Source organism: Rhinichthys klamathensis, unplaced genomic scaffold, assembly GCF_029890125.1.
Source record: "Rhinichthys klamathensis goyatoka isolate OS25496 unplaced genomic scaffold, OSU_Roscu_1.1 h1tg000110l_1, whole genome shotgun sequence".
NCBI lineage: Eukaryota > Metazoa > Chordata > Actinopteri > Cypriniformes > Leuciscidae > Rhinichthys > Rhinichthys klamathensis.
The window spans coordinates 1,800,679-1,825,099 of record NW_026606648.1 but is presented as its reverse complement, the minus strand read 5'-3'; the positions used below and the strand labels follow the sequence as shown (position 1 = coordinate 1,825,099).

The 24,421-nt window shown below is 37.0% G+C and overlaps 2 protein-coding genes across 5 annotated transcripts in view; both read left to right on the top strand.

Annotated features, from left to right (window-relative positions):
• ncoa2 (nuclear receptor coactivator 2) overlaps positions 1–15,181 on the top strand; it is a 102,824-nt gene extending 87,643 nt beyond the window's left edge. For 2 of the 4 annotated variants that reach the window (XM_056254104.1, XM_056254103.1), the window contains exons 14-22: positions 1,201–1,440; positions 1,601–1,730; positions 1,920–2,082; positions 2,883–3,179; positions 4,327–4,404; positions 4,492–4,957; positions 7,355–7,532; positions 8,265–8,457; positions 13,745–15,181. In XM_056254104.1, the coding sequence (XP_056110079.1) occupies positions 1,201–1,440; positions 1,601–1,730; positions 1,920–2,082; positions 2,883–3,179; positions 4,327–4,404; positions 4,492–4,957; positions 7,355–7,532; positions 8,265–8,457; positions 13,745–13,759 (1,760 nt within the window). In that variant the 3' untranslated portion in view covers positions 13,760–15,181. The remainder of the gene's footprint in view (positions 1–1,200; positions 1,441–1,600; positions 1,731–1,919; positions 2,083–2,882; positions 3,180–4,326; positions 4,405–4,491; positions 4,958–7,354; positions 7,533–8,264; positions 8,458–13,744) is intronic. The other 2 variants (XM_056254106.1, XM_056254107.1) reach the window with 2 other exon arrangements.
• A 4,647-nt stretch (positions 15,182–19,828) lies between these two features.
• prdm14 (PR domain containing 14) lies at positions 19,829–24,046 on the top strand. Its single transcript, XM_056254109.1, has 8 exons — positions 19,829–20,419; positions 20,894–20,944; positions 21,122–21,282; positions 21,460–21,727; positions 21,835–22,037; positions 22,549–22,650; positions 23,346–23,565; positions 23,794–24,046. Exons 1-8 carry the CDS (start codon positions 19,867–19,869, stop codon positions 23,940–23,942), a joined length of 1,707 nt encoding a protein of 568 aa, XP_056110084.1. The 5' UTR covers positions 19,829–19,866; the 3' UTR covers positions 23,943–24,046.
• Positions 24,047–24,421: the final 375 nt, after the last annotated feature.

The following is a 24,421-nucleotide window of genomic DNA, read 5'->3' as shown; positions in this document are numbered from 1 at the left end:
AGAGGAAAGTTCCAATGCCGCCTCGACCATGTGCAAACCAAAGTTTCAGTGTGATCACTGATGAACAGTCAAGCGTGACGCTGTTAGCCAAGAGAAAGACAAAAGTGTAAAACGGCACAAAAGTGTTGAGTCAGATCATAAGAAAACCCCTCTGTTTTGTTTGTGTGTGGTGGGTTGCATTCGTGTGCATGTGAATGTGCACATAAGGTGAGACTGTGAGCGGCTAGATATGAATGACTCATAACCTTTGGAAAGAATTGCAAGGTTTCTTTTCTGATCATACTGTATCTTCGTGCATTTTTCAGGTGGTCGCTTTTTAAATCTCAAAGTTTTGTGAATTAAATGATAACAGATTGGTAACACTTTAGTTTAGGGTCCAATTCTCACTATTAACTAGTTGCTTATTAGCATGCATATTACTAGGATATTTAGTACTTATAAAGCACATATTAATACCTTATTCTGTGTGACCATATTCTACATCCCTTAATCCTACCCAATACCTAAACTTAACAGCTACCTTACTATAAATAAGCAGTAAATATGAGTTTATTGAGGAAAAAGTTAATAGTTTCTTAGGACCCTAATCTAAAGTGTGACCCATATTTTATATGGACCATTATTTTTTCCTATAGATCTCATTTATTTTGTCAGTTGACCCTTCGTTTCGGTCTGGCCCACTTTGTTGCTGTCGCTAACTCTGACAGGCTTTACAAAACATGCAAACATGTTTATTTGGGAATGAAGACTGACACTATCCACAGTAACTTAAGAATTATTGAAGGTTGTGTCCTCTAAGTCACTCTTATTAGAGACCCGGTATCAACATTTATCTTATTTTTGGATATTATCCGAAAAAACGCAGGAAAACCTCGGACTTGACAACACTGAAGATCTCTTATGCTCACCAAAGCTGCATTAATTTGATCAAAAATACATATTATTACTATTTTAATAAGTTTTTTTTGAGTAATCCTATGTAAAGGATTCTATGTAACTTTTGATCAATCTTATGCATCCTTGCTGAATAAAAGTTCCTTTCTTTCAAAAGTACTGTCCCCAAACTTTTGAACGCTAGTGTAAATTCTCAGTTTCAATCAAAACAAATGTCGCATTACACATTTGTATTAAACAAAAGTTACCTTCAAATTAAAAGCCCTTTTCTTTCTCTGTTTTTCTTCTTTTTTTTTTTTTTTAAAGGAGTCATGGGTAATAACGTTTCCCGTGTAGGAATGCAGCAGGACGGTTGGGGCGCACAGGGTCCTGGTCCCGTCGGTAGCGCGACCTCACCCGCCACAGCTGCTCCCGCCGGCCAGCACCCAATCCCGCAGGGGGCGCTCCACGCTCGCATGGTGGCTAACTCTGGCACAGGCATGCCCATGAGGCCCAACAGCCAGCCTGGACCCAGACAGATGCTTCAGTCCCAGATGATGACCAATGGTAAATGTGCACAGAGCAGATATTTCTGAGTGTCTTCTAAATTTGCATTTATTCTGGACCCTTTCCAGCTTTATTCAGTGACTTATTTACTTATTCCGACCTATTTGCGGGTGAAAAAAAAAGGTTTTAAACATTTTGTCATCTTCTGTTTCTTCCTCAGCCCAGTCAAATATGGATATGGGCATGGCTGGCCACCAGTTTCCCCAGCAACAGGCACCGCCCAATCAGACGGCTCCATGGCCAGACAGTGTGATGCCTATAGAGCCGGTGCCATTTGGGAACCAGAACAGGTAAACAGCATTTATTATTGTCACTATTGTTAGACCGTCTGCTTTATTGGAGGCGTTTGCTGTGTGCACAAGTTGATTTTGTACTTCCTTAACAAAATAGCTTGACAAATGCACTCAGATGTAATCCATTATGGGATGTCCCATCATTCACGTCTCATTTACTGAATCAGAGTCTCTTGTGTCTGTCAGCTCCATATACAGCGGTTCTCAGGAGGATGTGCTGGGCCCTCCTCCCTCTGAGGGTCCGGCCGATGAGGGCGCTCTCCTCAGCCAGCTCTACAAGGTCCTCAAAGATTTTGATGGTCTAGAGGAGATAGACCGTGCACTCGGTATCCCGGCATTAGTGGGACAGGTACGTAGTACATTTTTCTTTTACAACCCAGTCCCTTTTGTCTTTCACTATATTGACTATATCTTTCACTATACCTAGTGATGCACAGACATAAAGTTTACAATTAGACAAAAACCAAAAATAAAGTTTATTTAATAATCAATTAATCAAATTTTCATGAGCTCAATACTGACCGTGTTTCCTTTCCTTTCATTATAATTATCCGCCATGTTACTATAGACAAAATAATTTATTTATTTTTTAACTAAAAATAGAACTATTATCTCCACTTCTGACACACCTCAGTTCTAGTACTATATATAAACATTTAAATTGCACATAAGGCTATTTTTATATCAACTTTTGTTTATATAATTGTTTCTACTCTACTCCGAGTTTATAATATAAACTTTTAAACAGTAGCTCTAGTAAAAACATGTTATCATGACATATTTATTCTAACATAAGTTAAATAATGAAGTAGAAATATCAAGAATATGTAATATAGTACATATATTTAGCAATATTCTCCTCTCTAGAGTTATTTTTTGTAGCTAACCCACCAGTTGTGGACATTGAATGGGCTTTCCTGAGGTAAATATAATGTTATGTGACATTAACAAGCTTTTTTTTATTGATGTCTTTCCGCAGTTGAAACACTGATGCGATTACATGAGACATGATTCTTTTTGGACAGATATTTTCAATTGCTCATATTTCTATGCATCACTATAAAATCCAGATCTATCTGATTTATGTGTACCAGTTATTAATTATTATTGCTTGTTAAAGTGTAACTGTATCCTCATCCTTGTGTTCAGGCCCAGCCGGTGGAGCAGGATCAGTTCTCCGGTCAGGACCCGGGTATGATGATGGATCAGAAGCCGCCCATGTACAGCCAACAGCAGTACGCTGCGTCCCAGGCCCACATGCAGCAGGGCGGGTACACACCCATGCAGGACCCCAGCTTCCACGGCATGACGGGACAGATGGGACAGAGGCCGGGATACCCCATGCTCCGTGTGCCGGCCAGACCAGGACTCAGGCCCACCGTGGTCGTCCCTAACCAACCCAATACACTCAGACTGCAGCTTCAACACAGGCTACAAGCACAGCAGGTATAGTGGATACTCTCCAACACAAGAAGAAAACCCAGAGTGATTCAAGTAGAATACAAGTGGTTATATTTTTATTTCTTGTTTATATTATTTTCTGTTGATACCATCAATATTAAGCACAGTGATCATTTAGTTGCTTTCTTTCACCCAAAAAATGTAAATTCTGTCATCATTTACTCACCTTCATGTTGTTCCAAACCTGAATTACTTTCTTTTGTTTGTGGAACACGTTTTGCAGATTGTTGGCAACCAAACAGTAATCATTACCTTAACAAAAAAACTGGACAAAATAACAGACATTTCTAAAACAGCTTCTTTTATTTTTAGGTGAACTATGCCTTTAACAAAACCCTTTCAAGTGGATATAAACAACACAATAGAAAGCTTTTGTTTTGTTTTTACAGGTAGTTAATTGGTGACACTTAGCTTTGTTAATCCAAAGACTTACTGCATAATCGTTGTCTATCCTTACAAACACACACACACACACACACACAAAAGCTAAAACTATTATTTAATGTAAATCAGTACCGTCTGTGGTTGGCTGCCCCCTGCTGGACATTTCAGGAATTGTTCCTTGACCTCATTTTGGGTTTATTTAGGGGTCATCACTCATAACTGTATGGTGTCTGATAATTTGAAGCTACAAGCGGTAATTATATATAATGTGATTATTATTTAAAATATAATTAGATTTTAATTGAAAAATATATATATATTTTTTTTAAATAACCTTACCATTTTTTCTTATAGTAGGCCTATATTAACAGTATATTTGTAATATTTGCACAACAGTGCGCTCCAAGACTGATGATATTTTGTATTACAGCCCTAGAATGTTTTGTTCTTTGAATGATACATAAAATTCCAATGTTATGGGTCATAACGAAACTTTTGATGACAGAGCAAAAATTAACAAAAATTCTTGTCCTATTGTGTGTGGAATGCCTTTTATTTGTGATAAAATTCTTGTTTGTCAAGCTGATGTGTATCAGTATCATACAAACAAGAGTGTTGTTGTATGAAACAGAACAGTTGCTTAAATGTAGTATAAGAGAATTGCTTAAGTATTGAATGGTAATTACAGTGAAGCTTCTTTTGAAATGACTCTGAAAATGTGGCATCGTGCGTTTTGTGTCTCTCCCAGAATCGTCAGCCTATGATGAATCAGATGACTGGAGTGTCAAATATGAACCTACCTCTAAGACCCAACGTTCCAAATCAGGTTCGCCCAATCAGTTCCTGCATGCTCTCTGGTGCGCCGAATGTCGAGCTTGCCTAAATAACACGCAGAACTGTCTCTGTCTTCCAGGGGACAATCAACGCTCAGATGCTGGCCCAGCGGCAGAGAGAGATGCTGAGTAATCACTTGCGTCAGCGTCAGCTGGACCAACAGCGACAGCAACAGCAGCAGCAACAGCAGCAGCAACAGCAGCGCAGCATGGTCATGCGAGCCCAGGGTCTCAACCTGCCGCCCAACATGGCCTCCGCAGGCATGCCCGGAACCATGAGCAACCCGCGGATCCCCCAGGCCAACCCCCAGCAGTTCCCCTATCCGCCCAACTACGGTACAGGACTGGCCTCGCCACCCCCCTCCACCAGCCCTTTCTCCCCCGGTTCTCCCAACCTCCCCGCCCCCCAGCTCCTCTCCCACAGCGCCATGCATGGCTCTCAGATGAGTCTAGCTAACCAGGGGATGCTGGGCAGTCTGAGCGGACAGTTTGGGGCTGTTATGAGCCCTCAAATGCAGCACAGTGCCTTTCAGTTCCCCAGCTCAGGTACTGCCTGCCCTTTCTCTCTGTCTGTGTGTCATGCGCTTCCACACACACGCACAAACACCTGCGACCAGCAACGCTACAGGCTTAACTTGTGTGATCGGAGCGTACGGTGAAAAATCAGGGGCCAGTCAACATGATTTAATTAGAAACAGAATAGTTCTGATGCAGGTCAGCTGTGTAAAAAATAATATTCCAGCAACTATAGTGATATCCGATCTTAATATTCTAAAATATATACATTTTAGCAGGAATTATCATTCTGACATCATTTACTCACCCTCGTGTTGCTCCAAACACTTTGACTTTTTGTCTTCTGTGGAGCACGAAAGGTAACTTTTTAATTTCCTAACCAGCTTGTTTGAATAAAGAATGGACTCCAAAATTACAAAAAAAAGAAAGAAAAAAACATCAATGTATTTATTCAGTAGCCAGGATATTCTTAAAAATGTACCTTTTGTGTTCCATGGAGGGAAGAAAGCCATGGTGTTGTTGTTAACTAACACTATTAAAAAATAGTTTTCGGTAATTAAAAAGAATAAAGCTGAAATCAAGTCAAATGATAGATGAGAAACTTAAATGATAAATAGAAATGTTGCCTTTGCAACTAACTGAAATAGATAAAGTTCTAAAACTAATAATACTGGAATAAAAATAAATTCAAGCTAAATAGAAATATTAAAAAAAGTATTAAAAACATTAACAAAATTACTAAAATGTATACTAATATTAAAGTGAAGAATGACATGAGGGCAAGTAAATAATGACGGTATTTAAATTGAGGTTTTAAATTAATAATTTAAAGAGATTTGCACACTGTAAAAATGATATTACCGATAAGTTATAACAACACATATTTTTACATCAAAATAAGTTAAGCAATTTTCTACCTTTTTTTGTAAGTTATACATATACACATTTTTTTAAGTCAGTTTAATGTAATTTAAGTTGAAATGACTTAAATAGCCAAGTTGATTGTAAAAAAAATACTGCCTTAATTTTTTAAGTAAAGTGTAGTTGCAGGACTATATTATGTACTGTATTATGAGATTAGATGCCTCTATACAACTAAAGACCAAAATTCACTTGTCTAGTAACATAACGTATGTTCCGATTTATAATCTGAATTGAGCTGTTTCAGGGAATATTTGGCCTTTTAAATATCTGTTTGTAGTTGTTCAGTCAAGTACTGTAAGGTAATAGCTTATTTAGCACTTTATGCTGTTAAGTAGTATTAATTAAGTCTTTTTATTTATGTAGTGCCCTTGAAACATCATAATGGTTACAGCAGAAGGTGGCACTAGAGGGCAGAAGAGTCACTTGAATGTTTCCCCCACATGAAATTAAATGCATGTAATCAGAATATATTACAGGAATACTCCAGCTCATTTAGGACTTCATATCTATGGGCAGCATGCTGTCTATTACCACAGAATATAATTATGATTTGCCGCTCAGTTTGTAAAAACAAATAGTGTGATAATTTGCATATTTTAAACTGCCACCTGCTCAATGACCCTGTTGGGCTTCCATTGGAATTACATTTGATGAACTGCATTTTGCATTCTTTTTTACAAACTGAAGAATGAGTTGAAATGATTCTGTGGTAATCAGCAAAATTCAACAGATCCACACATTAAGAATATCCAGCTTTGCACTTTGTAGATCTTTAGGTAACACATGAGCTCAGAGTCAGTATATCATTATGCAAAAGCTTGTGTTGTGTCAAACTGTTGATAATTGTGGCTGTGTCTATGCCTGTGCTGTGTCATATGTGTCAGTGTCTGTCCTGCATAGACTAATTGGCTGATGGTGATCAGTGGAGGCGGAGCAGTTGATTTTTAAACCAATTATGCGGTGACCCAAACCCCACCTCCCAATCCCGCCCATTACCCACCCACCCCTCTTTTCTCTGGCTGTCTCAGCCACTAACACTAACCTGCATGTGTAACTCTACCTCACTGCCTGCTTATAACACCTCTAAACCCTTCTAGTTAAATACTGGACGCCAGTTCTTCACTTTTGATTATGGAGATGGTCTGAAACACTTCTCAATATGATTTCTGCTTTGACATTTCTAAAAAAAAATGATGATCAGCTAATTAGTTTGTTAAACGAATGATTTGAATTGGTGACTAGTGTGTGTCTGTGAGTGTGTTTGTGTATGTTTAGATTTTGATTTGTGAATATTTTTAATCAATGTTCCTGTTGTAGTAACAGATTAATTAATTTCTGGGTGCTAAATGTGAATGCTGTCCGAGTGTGAGAGAGTGAATACGATGTGAATAGAGTGCTGTACAGTAATAATTCTGTAATTTGTTTGATTCTTTGATTGTTTATTTCAAGCCGAGGTTTGTCTCCTCACATCTGTGTGTGTGTGTGTGTGTGTGTGTGTGTCAGGTATGAGTCAGCAGTCAGATGGTGGGTTCGGTGGTGCCGCCACCCCTCAGAGCCCCCTCATGTCTCCCAGGATGGGCCACGCCCAGAGTCCCATGATGCAACAGGCCCAGGGCAACACTTCTTTCCAGTCCTCCCCTGAAATGAACGGTTGGACACAGGGCAACATGAATGCCAACAGGTGCAGCTTCATCACATGACATTCACTCGCTTTCACACAAAATAAGCACCAGGTTTTCGGTTGAACCCTTTTGCTAGTAAAGTATGTTGACATATTTGTGATAGCTGTATGTTTTTAAATAGATATTTATAGGTTTATATACAATATATATACACAGTAGCAATCAAAAGGTTTTTTATGTTAATTAAAATATTTTTTTAAAGAAATTATTCAGCAAAAATGCATTCAATTGATCAAAAGTGTCCATCTGTAAATACATTTATAATGTTAAAGATTTTCATTTCATTTAAATGCCGTTCTTTGAACTTTCTAGTCATCAAATAATCCTCATGGTTTCCACAAAAATATTAAGCAGAAATAACTGTTTTCAACATTGATAATAATGACAAATGTTTATTGAGCAGCAAATCACCATATTATAATTCTGAAGGATCATGTGACACTGATGACTGGAGTAATGATGCTGAAAATTCAGCTTTGCTAAAACAGAAATTTTACATTGAAAAAAAAAAAATACTAAAATAGAAAACAGTTCATTTAAATTGTAATAATATGTCACACTATTACGGTTTTTAACTACATTTTTTAACAAATGAATGCAGCTTTGGTGAGCAATGAAATTGAAATGTTTCCATTATTCACCAAAAAAAGTTGTTGTCTTAGAAGGAGAATTAGTTAGGAAACATTTGACCACCTAAAGGGTCTTAAACCTTTATGTGCTTCACTCCACAGTATGTTCACTCAGCAGTCGCCACCTCAGTTTGGCCAGCAGGCCAATAACAACATGTACAACGGTAACGGCATGAACCTCAACGTGCCCATGGCCACCAACTCGAGCAACATGGGCCAAATGGGCAACCAGATGAGCATGAGCTCAATGAACTCTGGACCTGGGGGCAGCATGGCCAACATGGGCCCTGAACAGGTTAGACACATATACAGTCATGATGTGACACCTTCATCTGTAAAACGTGTGAATGTGTATCGCCTATTGGGAACCCGTTCAAGCTCCACTGTTCCCAACAATCACCTGAACTTGATGGTTTGAAAGCTCAAGCTACTTTTAAAACCCATCTTTAGAGTGAAACTACTTTGCAGTGCTCGTCAAACTCTCAAACTTTTCATTGCTAATGAAGCCCATTTAAACTCCTCAGTGTTCCAGCCAAGAGTTTAGTAAAAGCGTTACACCGTAGATTTATTGGATGCATTTATTTACTCAAACCATTAGACATAAAAGGTCAGACTTTTAAGTGTCTGAGGTCACCAAATAGCGTAGTTGACTCTGCAACTAGCTCGTTAATAATTTACTCTAATTATCTGGGTAATTTTGCAGATGAGAGGGATGATGACGAACTAGACGTAATAGGACAGTGATGTGATTAGTCGCTGGCAATTAGTGCCCGTTTGAGGTGGATAAGGAGATCATATATGCAGACATGTCGGACTTTGAGTGCTAAATATCAGACATGACGTCTATAAGTCAGCTAGAGTTTGACCACACATTCCTGCACTCCCAGAACTCCCATCTAACCAAATCTTAGTATCAGATTATATCATCAGTAACAGTATCAACACATTATTGTGATTTAATCATTAGGGCTGGGTATTGACACAAATTTCACAATTCGATTCTATTTCGATTCACAAGCTTGCAATTCGATTCGATTTCGATTCAATATTGATTATTTTGGATATCAGGTACAATACATGGCAAATTTTCTCAAGGAAAACAAATCTCTTAACTAATGCTGTAAACTATGGGAGTCAGTTGTAGCCTACTAGGCTTCATTAGCCTACTATAATATTGAAGGTAAAAATTAACTGATTTGTAGCTATACAAACACTTAAATTACACTTTTATTTATTTTTATAATAATAAAGTTATATGAAATATAAACATTTAAATGGTGGCTGTCATAAAAACTTGCCAGATTTATTCAAACATGCATTAAATATCAAAGAACATTAAAAATTATAATGAATATGTAATATGGTGCATATATTTAGCAAAATGCTCCTTTTTAGAGTTAATTTTTCTAGCTGACTAACGAGTTTATGGTCACATATGGTTTTTCTGAGGTAAATGTGACGTTAGATGACATTGTTTACAAGTTGTTTTACTGACGTCTTTCCACGGTTGAAACACTGATTGAGCGATTCCATGAAATGATACGGATTTCGATAAGTTGTACTCTATCTTTTAACACACTTTCAGACGTTCATTCATGTTTATTTCGCGCTGTAACTGGTATTATTAATGTGCTTCTCGAGCTGAGCTGAGCCAGAGCGATCTCACGCCACAGCGCCAAAACGGTATTTATATTTTTGAATTTCGAAAGAAAATGGACGTAATTTGAAATTTGAGACTTTATTTAGTATCAATAGTAACAAAGCACAAAGATTATTGCGATGTATTGAATGGGATGCGCGCTACAATGTTCCATTCATTCATCAAATGAAAACAGGATGACTAATCGATTCTTGATTTAAGAATCGATATTGGTTCATAAAAATGAGAATCGATTAATATCGAGAAATCGATATTTTTACCCAGCCCTATTAATCATATAATTAAAAGCTTACTTACTGTGTATACATGTTTTATATACAGTATACAAATATATACAATATTGTTCAAAAGTTTGGGATCAGTACAAATTTTTTTTTAAATACATTAATACTTTTTTTCAGCAAAGATGCATTTAATTGAACAAAAGTTATGACATTTATAATGTTAATAAAGATTTCTATTTCAAAGAAAGGCTGTTCATTTGAACAATCCTGGAAAAATCCACAAAAATATTAAGCTAAATCGATTATATGACGTGTTAAAATAGAAAATAGTGATTTTAAATTGTATAGTATAACTTTTTACTGTATTTTTGATCAAATAAATGCAGCCTTAATAGGTAATGCAGTCTTTTTTCTTTCATTAAAAAAGACATTAAACAAATCTTACTGACCCCAAACCATTGAATCCTTTGATATGTTGTTCTTCAAAAATAGTTCTTTAATATGTTTACTTAAGTGATGCACTCTCTCGCCAGTTCTTTTTTATGCTTTACACAGCCCACTGCAGCTTTTAAGCTTCATTAAATAGTATGAATATTTAACCAAGTTGCATGGGTTTGATCGTGTGCACTTGGTGTTGTTATAAGTCCACAGGCCGTTGAAATCTCAGTCCGCTGATTTATTCCCAAGATGTGTGTATAGTCGGTCTTTTAATAATTTAGCATTTTGCCATTAGTGGAGGTTTAATGAATTATTGCTTTCTGTTTCTTAGCTGTAATTATCTCTTCATGGCAACACAAAGTTTGGCATTACAACACATTTTAGTGAGGAGGGGTACATGAAACTGGGCTGCAAGAGCTTTTAAAAAGTACTTTACCTGACATGATTTATTAGTGTATATTTTTCCATATAACATCCCCCTCATATAAGTATATTCTCATATATTTTGTTGAGTATACATTGTTAAAAACTTATGGTCACACTTTAGTTTAGGGTCTAGTTCTCACTTTTAACTAACTGTTAACTATGACTTTTTCCTCAAAAACTCACAATTACTGCTTATTAATAGTAAGGTAGTTAAGTTTAGGTATTGGGTAGGATTAAGGGATGTAGAATATGGTCGTGCAGAATAAGTCATTAATATGTGCTTTAAAAGTACTAATAACAGCCAATATCCTATCCTACATACTAATAAGCAACTAGTTAATCGTGAGAATTAGAACCTAAATGACACTAATATGATTATGGTGAATTGAATGCGCTTCCCACCAAGTCAGGTTTGGTGGCCAGTGGATTGTGAAGCTATTTGTGTGGTTGCAACGTGCAACGACAGTGGTCTCATTTAGAAAATTCATATTTTTCTCAGAATAAACGTGATGAGTAAAATACGAAAAAACACTTTGACAGCGAGTGCGTTTACATGCACGTCTTTAAGCCAAGTAGGATACCACTTAACTTCCCGCCAGCATTTTCTTTTTTTTAAGTTGCCAACCACCATCAGCATTTTTGGTAAATTTCACAAAACTTTCATGGCCCCCACAATATTTTGTTGTGTGACTATCTGAACATGCAATAAATGTAAAAAAAAATCATTGAAAAAAAAACTTTAACAAAAAGCTGAGAAAATTATGTCAATGGTGAGGGAAAGAGTTATTAATAAGCTGATAATGCATGTTATCATTTAAATGTGTTAACATGTTTTCCTTTATCGAAGTAAGGTCATAAACACTTAAGCATAAACCAATCGATGCAGCTACATTTTTGCCCCTTACTTTGATTTTGCCTGGTTTTGCCCATAATTAAAGGATACTCCACCCAAAAATTAAAATTCTGTCATCATTTACTCACCCTCAAGTTGTTCCAAACCTGTATGCATTTCTATCTTCTGCTGAACACATAAAAATATATTTTTAAGAATATGGTTAACCAAACAGTCGATGGGCCCCATTGACTTCCATAGTATGGAGAAAAACAATACAGACTCAAAATGATTACTGACATTCTTCAAAATATCTTATTTTGTGTTCAGCAAGAGAAAGGAACTTATACAGGTTTGGAACAACTTGAGAGTGAGTTTAACCGGCGTTCTGCCGTCTGTGTGGTATGTAACAGGACAGCGTCCTTACTGCGGTTTAAGCACATCCAGGCAAACTCGGACTCTTTCTCGACCCAAGATATGATAAAAAAATGTTCTCATCTCTGCAGCCGAAGCAGAAGTGGTACAGTCAAAATACAGCTTATGTATTTCACATCATATCTCAAATAACATATGGAATAATCAGAATCAGATATACAGAGGATTAGGTTTTGATGTCACTACAGGGGAGTAACCTGATTGCATGTAAATAAGGACAACGGGTTAAATTAAATAAGCTGATTTGGTAACGCTTCCTTTTACAGTACAGTACTTACGTGTACTTACAGTGTACTTACCTAGAAAGTACTGGCTAATATAAGGTAAGTACATGGGTTAGGGTAGGTTTAGGGGTAGGTTCAGGGTTAGTACCTAGTTATTACCCAGTAATTATAATTACTATATAGTAAGTACATGGGTAACAGGACTGTAAAAGGAAGCGTTACCGCTGATTTTAGAGAGTTATCAGTATATATCAGTGTGTATGTTAATGTGATCAATGACAACAACCACATACTTAAGAACATTATGCTATGAACACCACATGGCGCATAACTTAAAGCATACACAACAACACCACTAAATAACCCAGCAAACAATAAAACAGAAGTTCACATGATTTATTCATACCGTGATGCATGCCGTAGGAACCGTAGTCCTGACTCCAGCACCGCAGACATCACTATAGAGTGCTGCAGGGATGACATGTTTTTATAGGCCTAAACACACAAACATGTTAGCATTTTAGCTCTCAACGGGTTTTTTAAATGGATTTTGTTTTAATGCCACACAAGCTCAAGATATTTTCATGTTTTATTCTATGACAAAAAGCACACCATTAATACCTCACTCTTGATTTTTTTTTAGAAGCTTTTGCGTGTTTTGAAAAAGGCGGTTGTTAACATGTTGCTTAATGGGACTACAGAGATTGTACACTCATCTATGCACTACTCCGCTTTCACAGCCTTGTTGTGTTCATAATCGTGCTATTGCAAACTATTCTAACTCACACTTTCAGGGAAAATTTTCTCTTTTTTTTTTTATTAAAGACTAAAAGAGTTGCCAGAAGCTTGGTGGTGGTGATGTTGAAGTCGAATGACTGTGGTTTAGTTCGTTTACAGCCTAAGATTTATTTCATGAGATTGTATTTAGGCTTCAAAATTCATAAAAGTTGTGTTCATTTGTGAAAATTATCTTGATGGGCAAATCGTGTTAGTATCAGAAACGTTTGTTGATCACAGAGCTTATCATTAAAAAAAATCCAATTGGGTTTTTGTCGAGGGAACCAGGGTAATGCTAGCTTCCGTGTTGGCCTACAAAAATACATCATCACTGCAGCACTCCATTACCTATTAAGACTAATTAAGTTGTTATTTACAACTTAATTATTGTTAATTATGGGATGATATGAACTCTCTCTAGTATATAAAAAAAACTGGCTCATACATGATTTCGGTGAAAAATGTACGTTTGTTTTTGTTTTTCATTTTATGAATGCTCACTGTCAAGTCTAAGACCCAGTTTTTCTCTCTCTCTCTCTCTCTCTCTCTCTCTCTCTCTTCCACAGCAGAAGTATTGTTGACACGGGGCAGACGACATCACAATGCAGTAAACCGAGTTTAATGAAGATGTTTCATGAGTGATTTTCTGCTGCAGCGTGATCAAGGAGAGTTTGGAGTGATGCTGTGCTATTTAAGCTGCTATCGGGGCCGTACGGGTCTTTAGAGAGCCTGTCTACTGCCCCCTACTGGACATCTCTAGAGGATGCAACAGGGGTACTGGAGCTCGGAGGGGACTGACACTCTCCCTCAAACACACACACACGCACACACACACTGACACTTTGATCTTCTGGACCTAGAGCCCCCTCCCACCCCCTCAGTCGAGCACGGCCTTCTGTCTCGTACTTACACCGTAAGCCCTTTCCGTCAGTCTGCTCCGTTGCATTCACCGTAGTGTGACTTAGGTCTCCCCTGTCCGTGGCATCGGAATCCTTGTCTCCCATGAATGTATTCCTCCCTCTCTTTTTCTCTGTCTTCTCGTTCTCGTTTCTTCCTCTGGACTTCAGGCTCTTCTTAAGAAGACGTTCTATTGCCCAACCATCTTTCTCTCTGACTCCTTTCCAATCTGACGGTCCAAAAACAGGCAAGAATACTGCATTTGAAATGCACGCTCAAAATTCAGCCACTTTGCCTTTTTGTTTTCTTTATTGTTTTGTTTCAGAGTGCAAATAAAGATAGAATGATGTTGAAACGGCATCTATATAGATTATGAGAATCCAGATGATGGTTTGTAAAATTAGCTTGATTTAGTCAAGAGGTTTATTGTGTATTAAATTAAGTTTTATTCTAATGTATAGTTTGTTTTTTAATAACAGTGTAGATTTCTTTATAAACCATCAGTTAGAAAGAGAAAAATCACTGAGAGTGCATACGAAATGCCTCAGCATAAGATAAAGTTCAACATGGATTTCGTTTTCATTGGTCCAGTAGTTTCAGAGAGAAGGTGATTTTGTTGTGGTTAGTCAAATGAAATACTGGTAGATTGTAAATACCAATTCTGGGGGGTGGGGGGGAATCTGTTTCGTATTATATTTAATTTTTTTTCCCCCAGTATATTTCCCCTTCCTCCCCTCAAATTCCAGTCTTAATTGTTTCTGGAACTAGGACGGAGTTTCTCACCACGAGCATGTTCGTTTGGCGGGAAGATGAGGATGTGCTGATTCCTGTGGTACTAAGGAAGGGGGAGCCGGGGTCCGGTGGCTCTTCTTTCCTGGGTGGGGGTCTGGGAGGGTGCTGTGTGTACAGTGTACAGATACTCGCTTGCTTCTAAGCCTTTAGCCGGGAGCCCCACCGGAGGAACCCAACACAGCCATAAACTCAACACTGAAGCCTGCTTTCTTTGTTGTGTGGAGTGACGTGCTTCATGCCAGATGCTATAGGTACAAGCAGAATCCGGTGTGTGTAAGAAAAGACAACAAGCAATAAATATTACTTGAGGTTTTCTTTTGCTTTGTTTTGTAATTTTTGTACAGGACTTTTCAGGAGACACATTTTTGCTCCCCGGTTTAAACTCAGTATTAAAAACAGATTTTTTTATTGTGCTTTCTATTTTGAGAAGAAGAAAAAAACACAAACGAGATGTCCAAATCTACTTGTTTCTCAGTGAAAAGCAGGTTTTAGTTCTGGTGTAGCCAAAAAAAAAAAAAATAGAATAAATAAAGCAGCATTGGTGTTTTACGTGGCTATTCCTACATTCACACATTGTTCGCCATCTTGAAAACATCAACGGTTCAGATTTGAATCAACGGTCACTACAAACACGTAAACTCTTATCGCTGTAATGTTCGCAACACAGTCTTTGTTTTCTAGCCTATTTGAGGACTAAGCCAAATTTCCTCGACTTTGAATTGATCGGTAGACTTACACATGCCACTTTCTTTTTGTTTTCGTCTCATGTCTGCACACAGGTTGTATCGGGGTTAGATTGTCAGCCTTTAGCTTTCGCTGAAAATATCGCCATGTCATCTGTGTTTAAGCTGGTGTGTTTAAAAAAAAAGTACTAGGCCTACATGTTTTTAAGTATACTGTATGTACCAGCAGCAACTGAAGTTTGCGACGACCAGCTCTGTCATTATTCGCTGAAGGTGCCGTGGTTGTGTACGAATATACCTGGTGTTTTGGTATAGCTTTAGCTTTTCCTTTTAAACACTGTAAATACAAGTTTGATTTCACATTGTTTGGGGTGAAGCGTCACTCTGGCCACCATTCAAAATGTTCTGTATCCTTTGAGAAACACCTGCATTCTCATGTGGGATATAATCGATTTCAATAAACCCGCTAGCATTTGTCGACTAAAACGAGTACTTATTTATTCCAAGCTTTTTTTGATCACAATTTCGATGAATGTTGGATGCCTTGAACAAGGACTGACATCCATACGCATCTATACTACTATCATATTGGAGAAAAGCCAGTTTTGAGGTCGCACATGTACCACTACCCTCTGCAAAGTCCAAAGATTGTCAAGATTTTGAAATAAATATAAGCCATGATGTGAAGGTGGTGCAGAGTTTTCTAGACTTTTTATCAGTGCTAGTGCAAAAAGAGCCATTTGTCCTCAAATAAAGAAATAAATCAATGGAGTTGTAACGGCTATTGAATTTCCTAAAATGATTTGTCTTTACCTTATACCTTTTGATTTTGTTTTTCTGAGACTTTAAACGTGTTTTGTATAGTCTGCCAATTTCTTAGAGCTAAATGCAACAACCTTGAAATGCTATAACTTAGCATATTGCCTTAGATCTGTTTTACCGTCTTGTATATTACAAAAGTTGTCTGTATTATATTTGTATAGCGAATCATTGACAGGATCGACCCAGTTCATCAATGGATACGTACAGAACTCTCTCTCTGTCTCTCCCTCACTCTCCTCCAGTCTCAATATTGCTCATTTTCCATGTTTTGTTTGTGATCAGTTGTGGGTTTTATTATTTTGTACAGTCCTGATTTTACCCTCTCAGTTATGTGTGAGAATGAAGACGATGCAATGGGAAATCGAAGCAATATGTAATTTATAAGGACTTTTTGGAGAAAGCTTACAGTGTTGCGCTCCTGAGATGTATTTTATTTCCCAGTTGTGGTCACATAAACATCTCTGTTCATCTGCATCGATGTGTGTAATCTTAGTGTGAGCCTTTTATGCAAAGTTAGATATACCGAGAGAAATTTAAATACAGTTATGCAAGTTGTCAACTAATATGGCTTTGCTGATGCTATTTGATGTTGAATCAAATTGAATTGTAAATAAAGAATTCTGTTATTGCAACATTTATAATCATCTCATGGTTTATGTTTTCCATTTTACAGAGGAAATGATGCACAGATCTTTCTAAAAAAAAAGAGCTTTTTAAAAGTTGGAAAACCTTGTTTGGGCATAGTTCGTATATGTTAAATTAATGATGGCGCGCTTGCGTGTTTATTCAATGTAAAAGAAAAATTGCTTTATAAACACTGAAGACAAAAACAACACCCGTTACACAGGAAGTAAAAGTGTCTTATTTAATATAAGAAAATATCCGAAGAGACAATTACGAAGTAGGCTACGATGTCGGCTGTTATAGGATGTGCCTTAAAACCGCAAAACTTTTTTTATAATTATTAAATAATTTACAAATAAATATTAGTCCTATCATTATATAAATAAGTAATATTGTTAATAATGACAGTAACAAATTGATTTTGGTTATTTGTGGTATAAGGCCTACTTCTAGAGTTAAGGTTTGGTTTGGTTTAGGGTTGCAATTAGTTAAGTTGCAACTAGCAGTAAATTAGTTGCAATTATGCATAATGTACTGTTATTACTAGTTAGGCCTACATGTAGGCCTAACGTGTAACAAAGACACTGTAATAAAGTGTTATCAAGTTTTTGCTTAATATTTTTTGGTGTTATATTTTTGGTCTAAAAAATACATGATCCAGCAGAACTTAATGATTATAATGAATTAATTATTATTGTTCTTTTTAATTAGGAATAATTATGGCAGCTCAAAATGTATGATTGTGTTAAAGTAAAAAAAAGGGTTTTGAAGTCCCTGCGACAAGACCTATTTTTTATATTTTTATTTAAAATAGCCTACTTTTTTTTCGTAATAAAATTACCTCTAATTTAACTCATATGTACAAAACACATCTGGCTGTGAAGTGTCAATGACATTGCTGTGAAACTTCGTTTTCACGGTATAAAATGATCTACAACAGATGTTTCGTCTGTGAAACTCCATGTAAAAAAGTATTATTGGTTTAACTTGAAGTAAGTTACCTGGTTGCCTTAAAATTTTGAGTTCATCGAAATATTTTTTTTAGCAATTACAATGAAGGAGATTGGGTTAATAAACAGAAATTCAAAATATTGTGTTATCTGAACCCCAATAGCCTAAGTTGATTTGACAAAAGAAAAAAAGTTGTGATAAATCATGAAAATGATTGTTTACAGTGATGCACGGTTAATTCCCATTATTAAATGCATGCTGCTGCTGACTTTGGTTTTCACAAACAGCCTCTATATCTAAACTGAACTCGTGCCGTTCTCGCCGTTAGGAGCGGTTAACAGTGCGCCTGCAGTAGTTAACACATTAGAGACTGCGGTGCATATGAAAGAGAACTGTGAGAGGATTCTCAGCGCTGCTACAGCGTGTTAAAGTGTAATTCCCTGAGGATGAACCCCAGACTGACCAATGACAGCAGAGATCCGGGAAAGGCATCCCCTCTCGAGTAGCTATCCTACACTCAACCATATGTCTTCAGACCTGTCTCAAGCTTCACACACACAAGACCTTAGTTCATCGCTCCTGAACCGCCAAGTAAAGCTTCCCCAAACACAACAGGAGGATCTCAGGCTTGCACAAGTCGCTATATGGTAAGAACATCTTTAAGCAATTACAATTAACAATATTTTTTTCCTAGTTTTGAAGACAGCAATCAATGATTTGTGTTTTGTTTTGCATTAACATTATGGATTTAAGGCCACTCTTCATGTGCAATAACCAGCTGAGGTCAGGAGTCTATGGAGCATGACACCTTTAATGCTTTTTAAAAGAGTTGGAAAGGCTTCATTAATGGTGACCTTTCTTGCTGACCTTCTGTTCTTAAATTGTAGTGTCATGACCCTCATTAGTCTCTGTTAGTGCATGGCGCGCTCGCGCACAGTTTATTCCACTGGTCAGTTTAGAAAATGGCCAATTGGGAAAAAGTATAGGAATACCGGAAACTTTTGCTTTTGAAATCTCTGCAGTCGGAGTTATTTCTGTTTTGGGTTACTTGACAAAGCATTTCACAGTGCATTAAAACATGACTTTCTGCAGGCATTTAGAAAGTCGTATTTTTGGTTTGTCTGTGTTATAAGATATTGTCATACTGTAAATTTCAACTTAATACACTTTAAATAAAGTTGCAATAACCAGCCCAAAATAGGAATGATATTCGCTAACCATTTGCAAAGAACCTTTCTTTTTACGTCTCAGTATGTTTCTTTTTAATTTAACAAAATGGGACAATATACACTCTTAAAAATAAAAGTTCTTTATTGGCATCATGGTTCCATGAATATACTTTAACATCCACTGTAAAAAAATCAAAATAATTATATGATCAATAAGTTATGACAACATATGTTTTTACATTGCTTTAACTCATCAAAATAAGGTAAGCAATTTTCAACTTTTTTATGTTATAGCCTACAAGATTCAACTTATTTTTTAAAGTCTGTTTAATGTAGGCCTAATTTAAGTGGAAATGACTTAAACATCCAAGTTGATTGTACTGAACAAATTAAGGCAGCAACTTTTTTTACATTTACACAAAAGTTTTTTTGTATAGTGGAAAAGTGTTCTTTAGATTATTAAAATGTCACTAAAAAAAGGTTCTTCTAAGAACTGAAAGGAATATGCCGTCTAAAATGTACATTTCATTTGAATTGTTGTCTGAAATATTTAAGTAAATGTCAAAGTTACAACCTGCAAGTTTATTGCACTTTTGGAGAAAATCGAAATGAATCTCTGACATTAAAGAAATTGTGAAAACTTGGATGGAAACAAAGATATTGTTATAATGATGAAAACATGTTTACAGTCTACAGGTCTGAATATAAACCGCAAGTGAAACTTTCCTCGGGTCCCCCTCATCGGCTGTGATGTCGGTGTCTCTCTCCAGTCACCCCGCAGTGAGAGACCGGAGTCTCGCTGTCTACCCGTCTCTGCCCGGCGCGCACTACACGAACATCCTCAAGAGCGCGCACAGCATCTTCCATCCGCTCAAGTCTCTGGGCCGCATGGTGACCGACGCACAGACAATCATGCCGTTCAACTTCACCGGGACTCCGTCTTTTTTCAGCCACAACAGCCACCAGACCGCGGTGTTCCATGAGCAGATCCTCAACGTGTCCAACATGCCATATTTTCAGCACGTGCAGCCTCCACAAAGCATGTACACCAGACACGAGGAGCGGAGCACCGGCTCTCCGTCCGAGTTCAGCAGCCCCTCCAGCAGAAAGTCTTCTTCGGCTTCATCCTCTCCGGTTAAGAACAGTTTCGGCTGCCTGCAGGCTGCAGACCCGAGACCCGAGCACACGCACACCTTCAGTTTTACAGAGGAAGACCTGTTCACGGTCCTGTACGGATATTCCCAAAAACAAGGCCAAAATCCTGGACATGCCATCTCTGGACTATCCTTCCCTCCCAGTGCAGGTATATAATAATCATTTTAATGTAGGCTATATAACACTTTTCATTGCAAAAAAAAAAGAAGAAGAAGAAAAAAAAGAAGCATTTTCGATGTGCTGAACAAGGAAAACAAATCTGGCAATATGTATTATGTTGCACACTTAAAATATTTGACGTTGTTTTATTACAATTAGGCTACTATACTTTTCATTAAACGCCATAATTCCATGTTCTTTTTAGTTTTTCATGTTGGATTATCATAATTGTGGACTGTACATTTTTTAAGTACTATCAACTTGGATGTTTAAGTAATTTCAACTTAAATTACATTAAACTGACTTTAAAATGAGTTGAATCTTGTATAACTTATATAATATTTCAAAAATGCTTAACTTATTTTGATGAGTTTAAGCAATGTAAAAACGTTGTCATAATTTATTTATCATATTTTTTTTACAGTGTTTGTAACTCATATATATATATTTTTCAATTAATTAGCTGATCGTCATCTTCTCCCTGTTGATACCGGAGGATTTGAACGCCCAGAAGGTAGAACTCTTTCTTTCTTTCTTTCTTTCTTTCTTTCTTTCTTTCTTTCTTTCTTTCTTTCTTTCTTTCTTTCTTTCTTTCTTTCTTTCTTTCTTTCTTTCTTTCTTTCTTTCTTGAGAATTTCTATTCTGAAGTTTACTGCTGGCAATTTCATAGAGTGTGTCTTGAATTTTTCAGGGATATCGATTCTCCAAACTAATTGTGGAAGCCTTTCCCATTATGGAGTTTTTGCTGATAAAAGCACAATTCCAAAAGGCACCAGGTTTGGACCGTTTCAGGGCAAACTGGTGAACACAAGTGAGATCAAAACCTATGATGACAACACGCTCATGTGGGAGGTAAACAGCAAATTTGAAATAAGCATTATTGCATTATTATTTAAATGCTGATTTTATATAAAACGTGTGTGTGGGAAAACACGATTTTTCAGTGAGATAATGCATACGCTGTTATATTCTGATATATATATTTAATATGTTTATATTAAATTCCAAACACTTTTTTCCCCCTATAAGATCTTTGAGAACGGGCGCTTGAGTCACTTTGTGGATGGAAGAGGCGCTCCGGGGAATTGGATGTCGTTGGTGAAGTGCGCGCGCTTTCCAGAGGAGCAGAACCTGACTGCGGTGCAGTGTGAAGGCCAGATTTACTATGAGGCCTGCAAAGAGATCCGAGCCGGCCAAGAACTGTTGGTCTGGTACGGAGACTGCTATGTGCAGTTTCTGGGTATTCCTCTCACCCTCAAAGAGTTTATTGATGCCAGTGAAGCGCTCCCAGCTGAAGGTATACATGTGCGCGTATTGCAAATAAGTTATTTTATAGTCCAGCGCGTTCTGTCCTTTGTTATGAGATTATAATGTGATGTATTTGCAAATGTTTCTTCCTTCCAGATTCTGGAGAGGGTTTTAAGTGTGATCGCTGTGGTAAAGTGTTCGCTTATAAGTACTACAGGGACAAACACTTGAAATACACGCGCTGTGTGGATCAGGGCGACAGGAAGTTCCCCTGCCACCTCTGCAACAGGTCTTTCGAGAAGAGAGACCGACTCCGAATCCACATTCTCCATGTGCATGAGAAACACAGACCGCATAAGGTAAATATATCTTCATACCGATACATTGGATAATTTTAACTAATGGGACTGCTGTGGTGCTGAAAGAACAGCTCCTTTTAGAAAACAGCACAAACCCGATGCCCAAAAAGAAAATATCAAGATATTGACGTTTTACTAATATTTTTTAAAATTATTTGATGAAGAATCAGTGTATAGGGATCTTTTAACAAAATGGGTGCCTTTTCCATTTTGGAAATGTGATTTATTTTTTAATGAATTAGAATTCATTTTAAGAATTTACGGATTATGATTTGTTTTGTTTATTTATTTATAGAATTATACCCTGAAAAAAATGATGTCTTCAATTTCTTAAGTAGCTACAATCAACTTGGATGTTCAAGTCATTTCAACTTAAATTACATTAAACTGACTTATAAAAATGATTTGAATCTTGTATGACAAAAAAGTTGAAAATTGCTCAACTTATTTTCATGAGCAATGTTAAAACCAATCGAAGAGTTTTAGCTTTTTACCCTCTTTTTCCTCTTAGTGCTCTGTGTGCGGCAAAAGTTTCTCGCAGTCCTCCAGTCTGAACAAACACATGCGCGTGCACTCAGGAGAGCGGCCTTACAAATGTGTTTACTGTAACAAGGTGAGTGATGCTCCGATCTTATACAGGTGCGTTCCAGCTAAAGTAGGCTATACTGCTTTCATTTCATGGTTTATCATTAGCGCTGGACTCAATCTTAGAAGACACTTACATGCTAATTAATGGCAGATGCAGATCCAGTGCATTGTACATGAGGATTATGGTTTAATTTATGACTCTCAAAGAGACAAAAGTTTGTCTGTCGCTTTGTTTTAAACTCGTCTCGTTCTATTCTTAAACACTTACGCGTCCGAAAAGAGTCTTCGCAATGGTCACGTGTGTCACTCTCTCTGTCCTGTTTGTGGACTGCCAGAGACAGTTTTATTCCTATGTGTTTCGGTCATGTTTTACCTACACCAACGGAAAACCAGTTTTAATAAACACACTAAATAATGCATGGAATGGTTTATATAGGCTAGTCCTATATACAAAATACAGGAAGGTTTATATGATGGTTTAGGAAAATTGTTGTTGCTGTTGTTCTTCTTGTTGTGGTTATTTATAGACCTAGAATTTCATTTAATTTTCTTGCATTTTAAAATGCAAATAGCCTTACCATTAGGCCTAAAAAATTGTGCAAAAATAATGTAATTCAACAGGATGTTCCTATTTAGATATTTAAAAGCCCAAAGTAACTTTTTTTTTGTTGGTGTATATTATGATTATTCAATATGAACATGTATTTGTGAATGTCACAGGCGTTCACGGCCTCCAGCATCCTCCGCACGCACATCCGCCAGCACTCCGGCGAGCGGCCGTTCAAGTGCAAACACTGCGGGAAAGCGTTCGCCTCTCACGCGGCACACGACAGCCACGTCCGCCGGACACACGCCAAAGACAAGCCCTTCTCCTGTGATGTGTGTGCAACCACTTTCCAGGATGCACAAGAGTTGAAATATCACATGAAGACGCATAAAAGTAAGTATGAAGATAGGCTACTTAATTACCCTAATACCCAAGCAACCGAATTTTTTTTTAGGAAAACATTTATTAAATTTGAGAAGGACCGAAAACGTAAATTAAATGAAAACAAAACTATTGATAATATAGTAAACATTTGTTGGATTCATGTGGCAATTATTAATTAAATATATAGTTATAAGACTATTTATGGCCTAATCTAATTAAATATATATCTGCCCTTAGAGCTACCACTTTTGGACAGCACTGTTGTTCTTCCTGGAGACGAAAACACGCTTTTCCCCAACAAAGATTCTTTACAGAAACAGCTGGGAGACAGTTTCTCTTTTCCCGGGATAACCAGCATCACCTCCGAGTACAGACCCTGGAACTAATGCTTCACCACTGCAACTAAATCACTGGTTATGTTATTCAGCCTTTTCACAGAAAAGATGGCTTGCGTCAATGTTGTTTGCCGGTATTGTGTATTTTATTTAATCTAGTTACCTGTCCCCTAAGAAAATATTTTTGCTTTAACTTTATTATTTTTAATGTTGTTTCTATTTATTAAAATGTATTTGGCATTAGAAATACGTGTTTTTTTGTACTTTTTAAAGATAGCTCAAAGCAAATATGTCGTCGTGTAATTGTGAGCTGCACAACCAAAGCAAGTTAATAATACCAAAGACTGAATTTATTATTATTATTACTTCTGAATTTCCTGTTACCTATCGTTCATTTATATTTGTATTGTCTTTATCATGAGCTGTAACTGTTCAAATTTGTCTGTGTCGGATCGTCTGCAAACTGAAAATTAAAATTAATGATATGAGAAATAACTGTTATTATTATTACCCTTAAAGAAGATCATGTT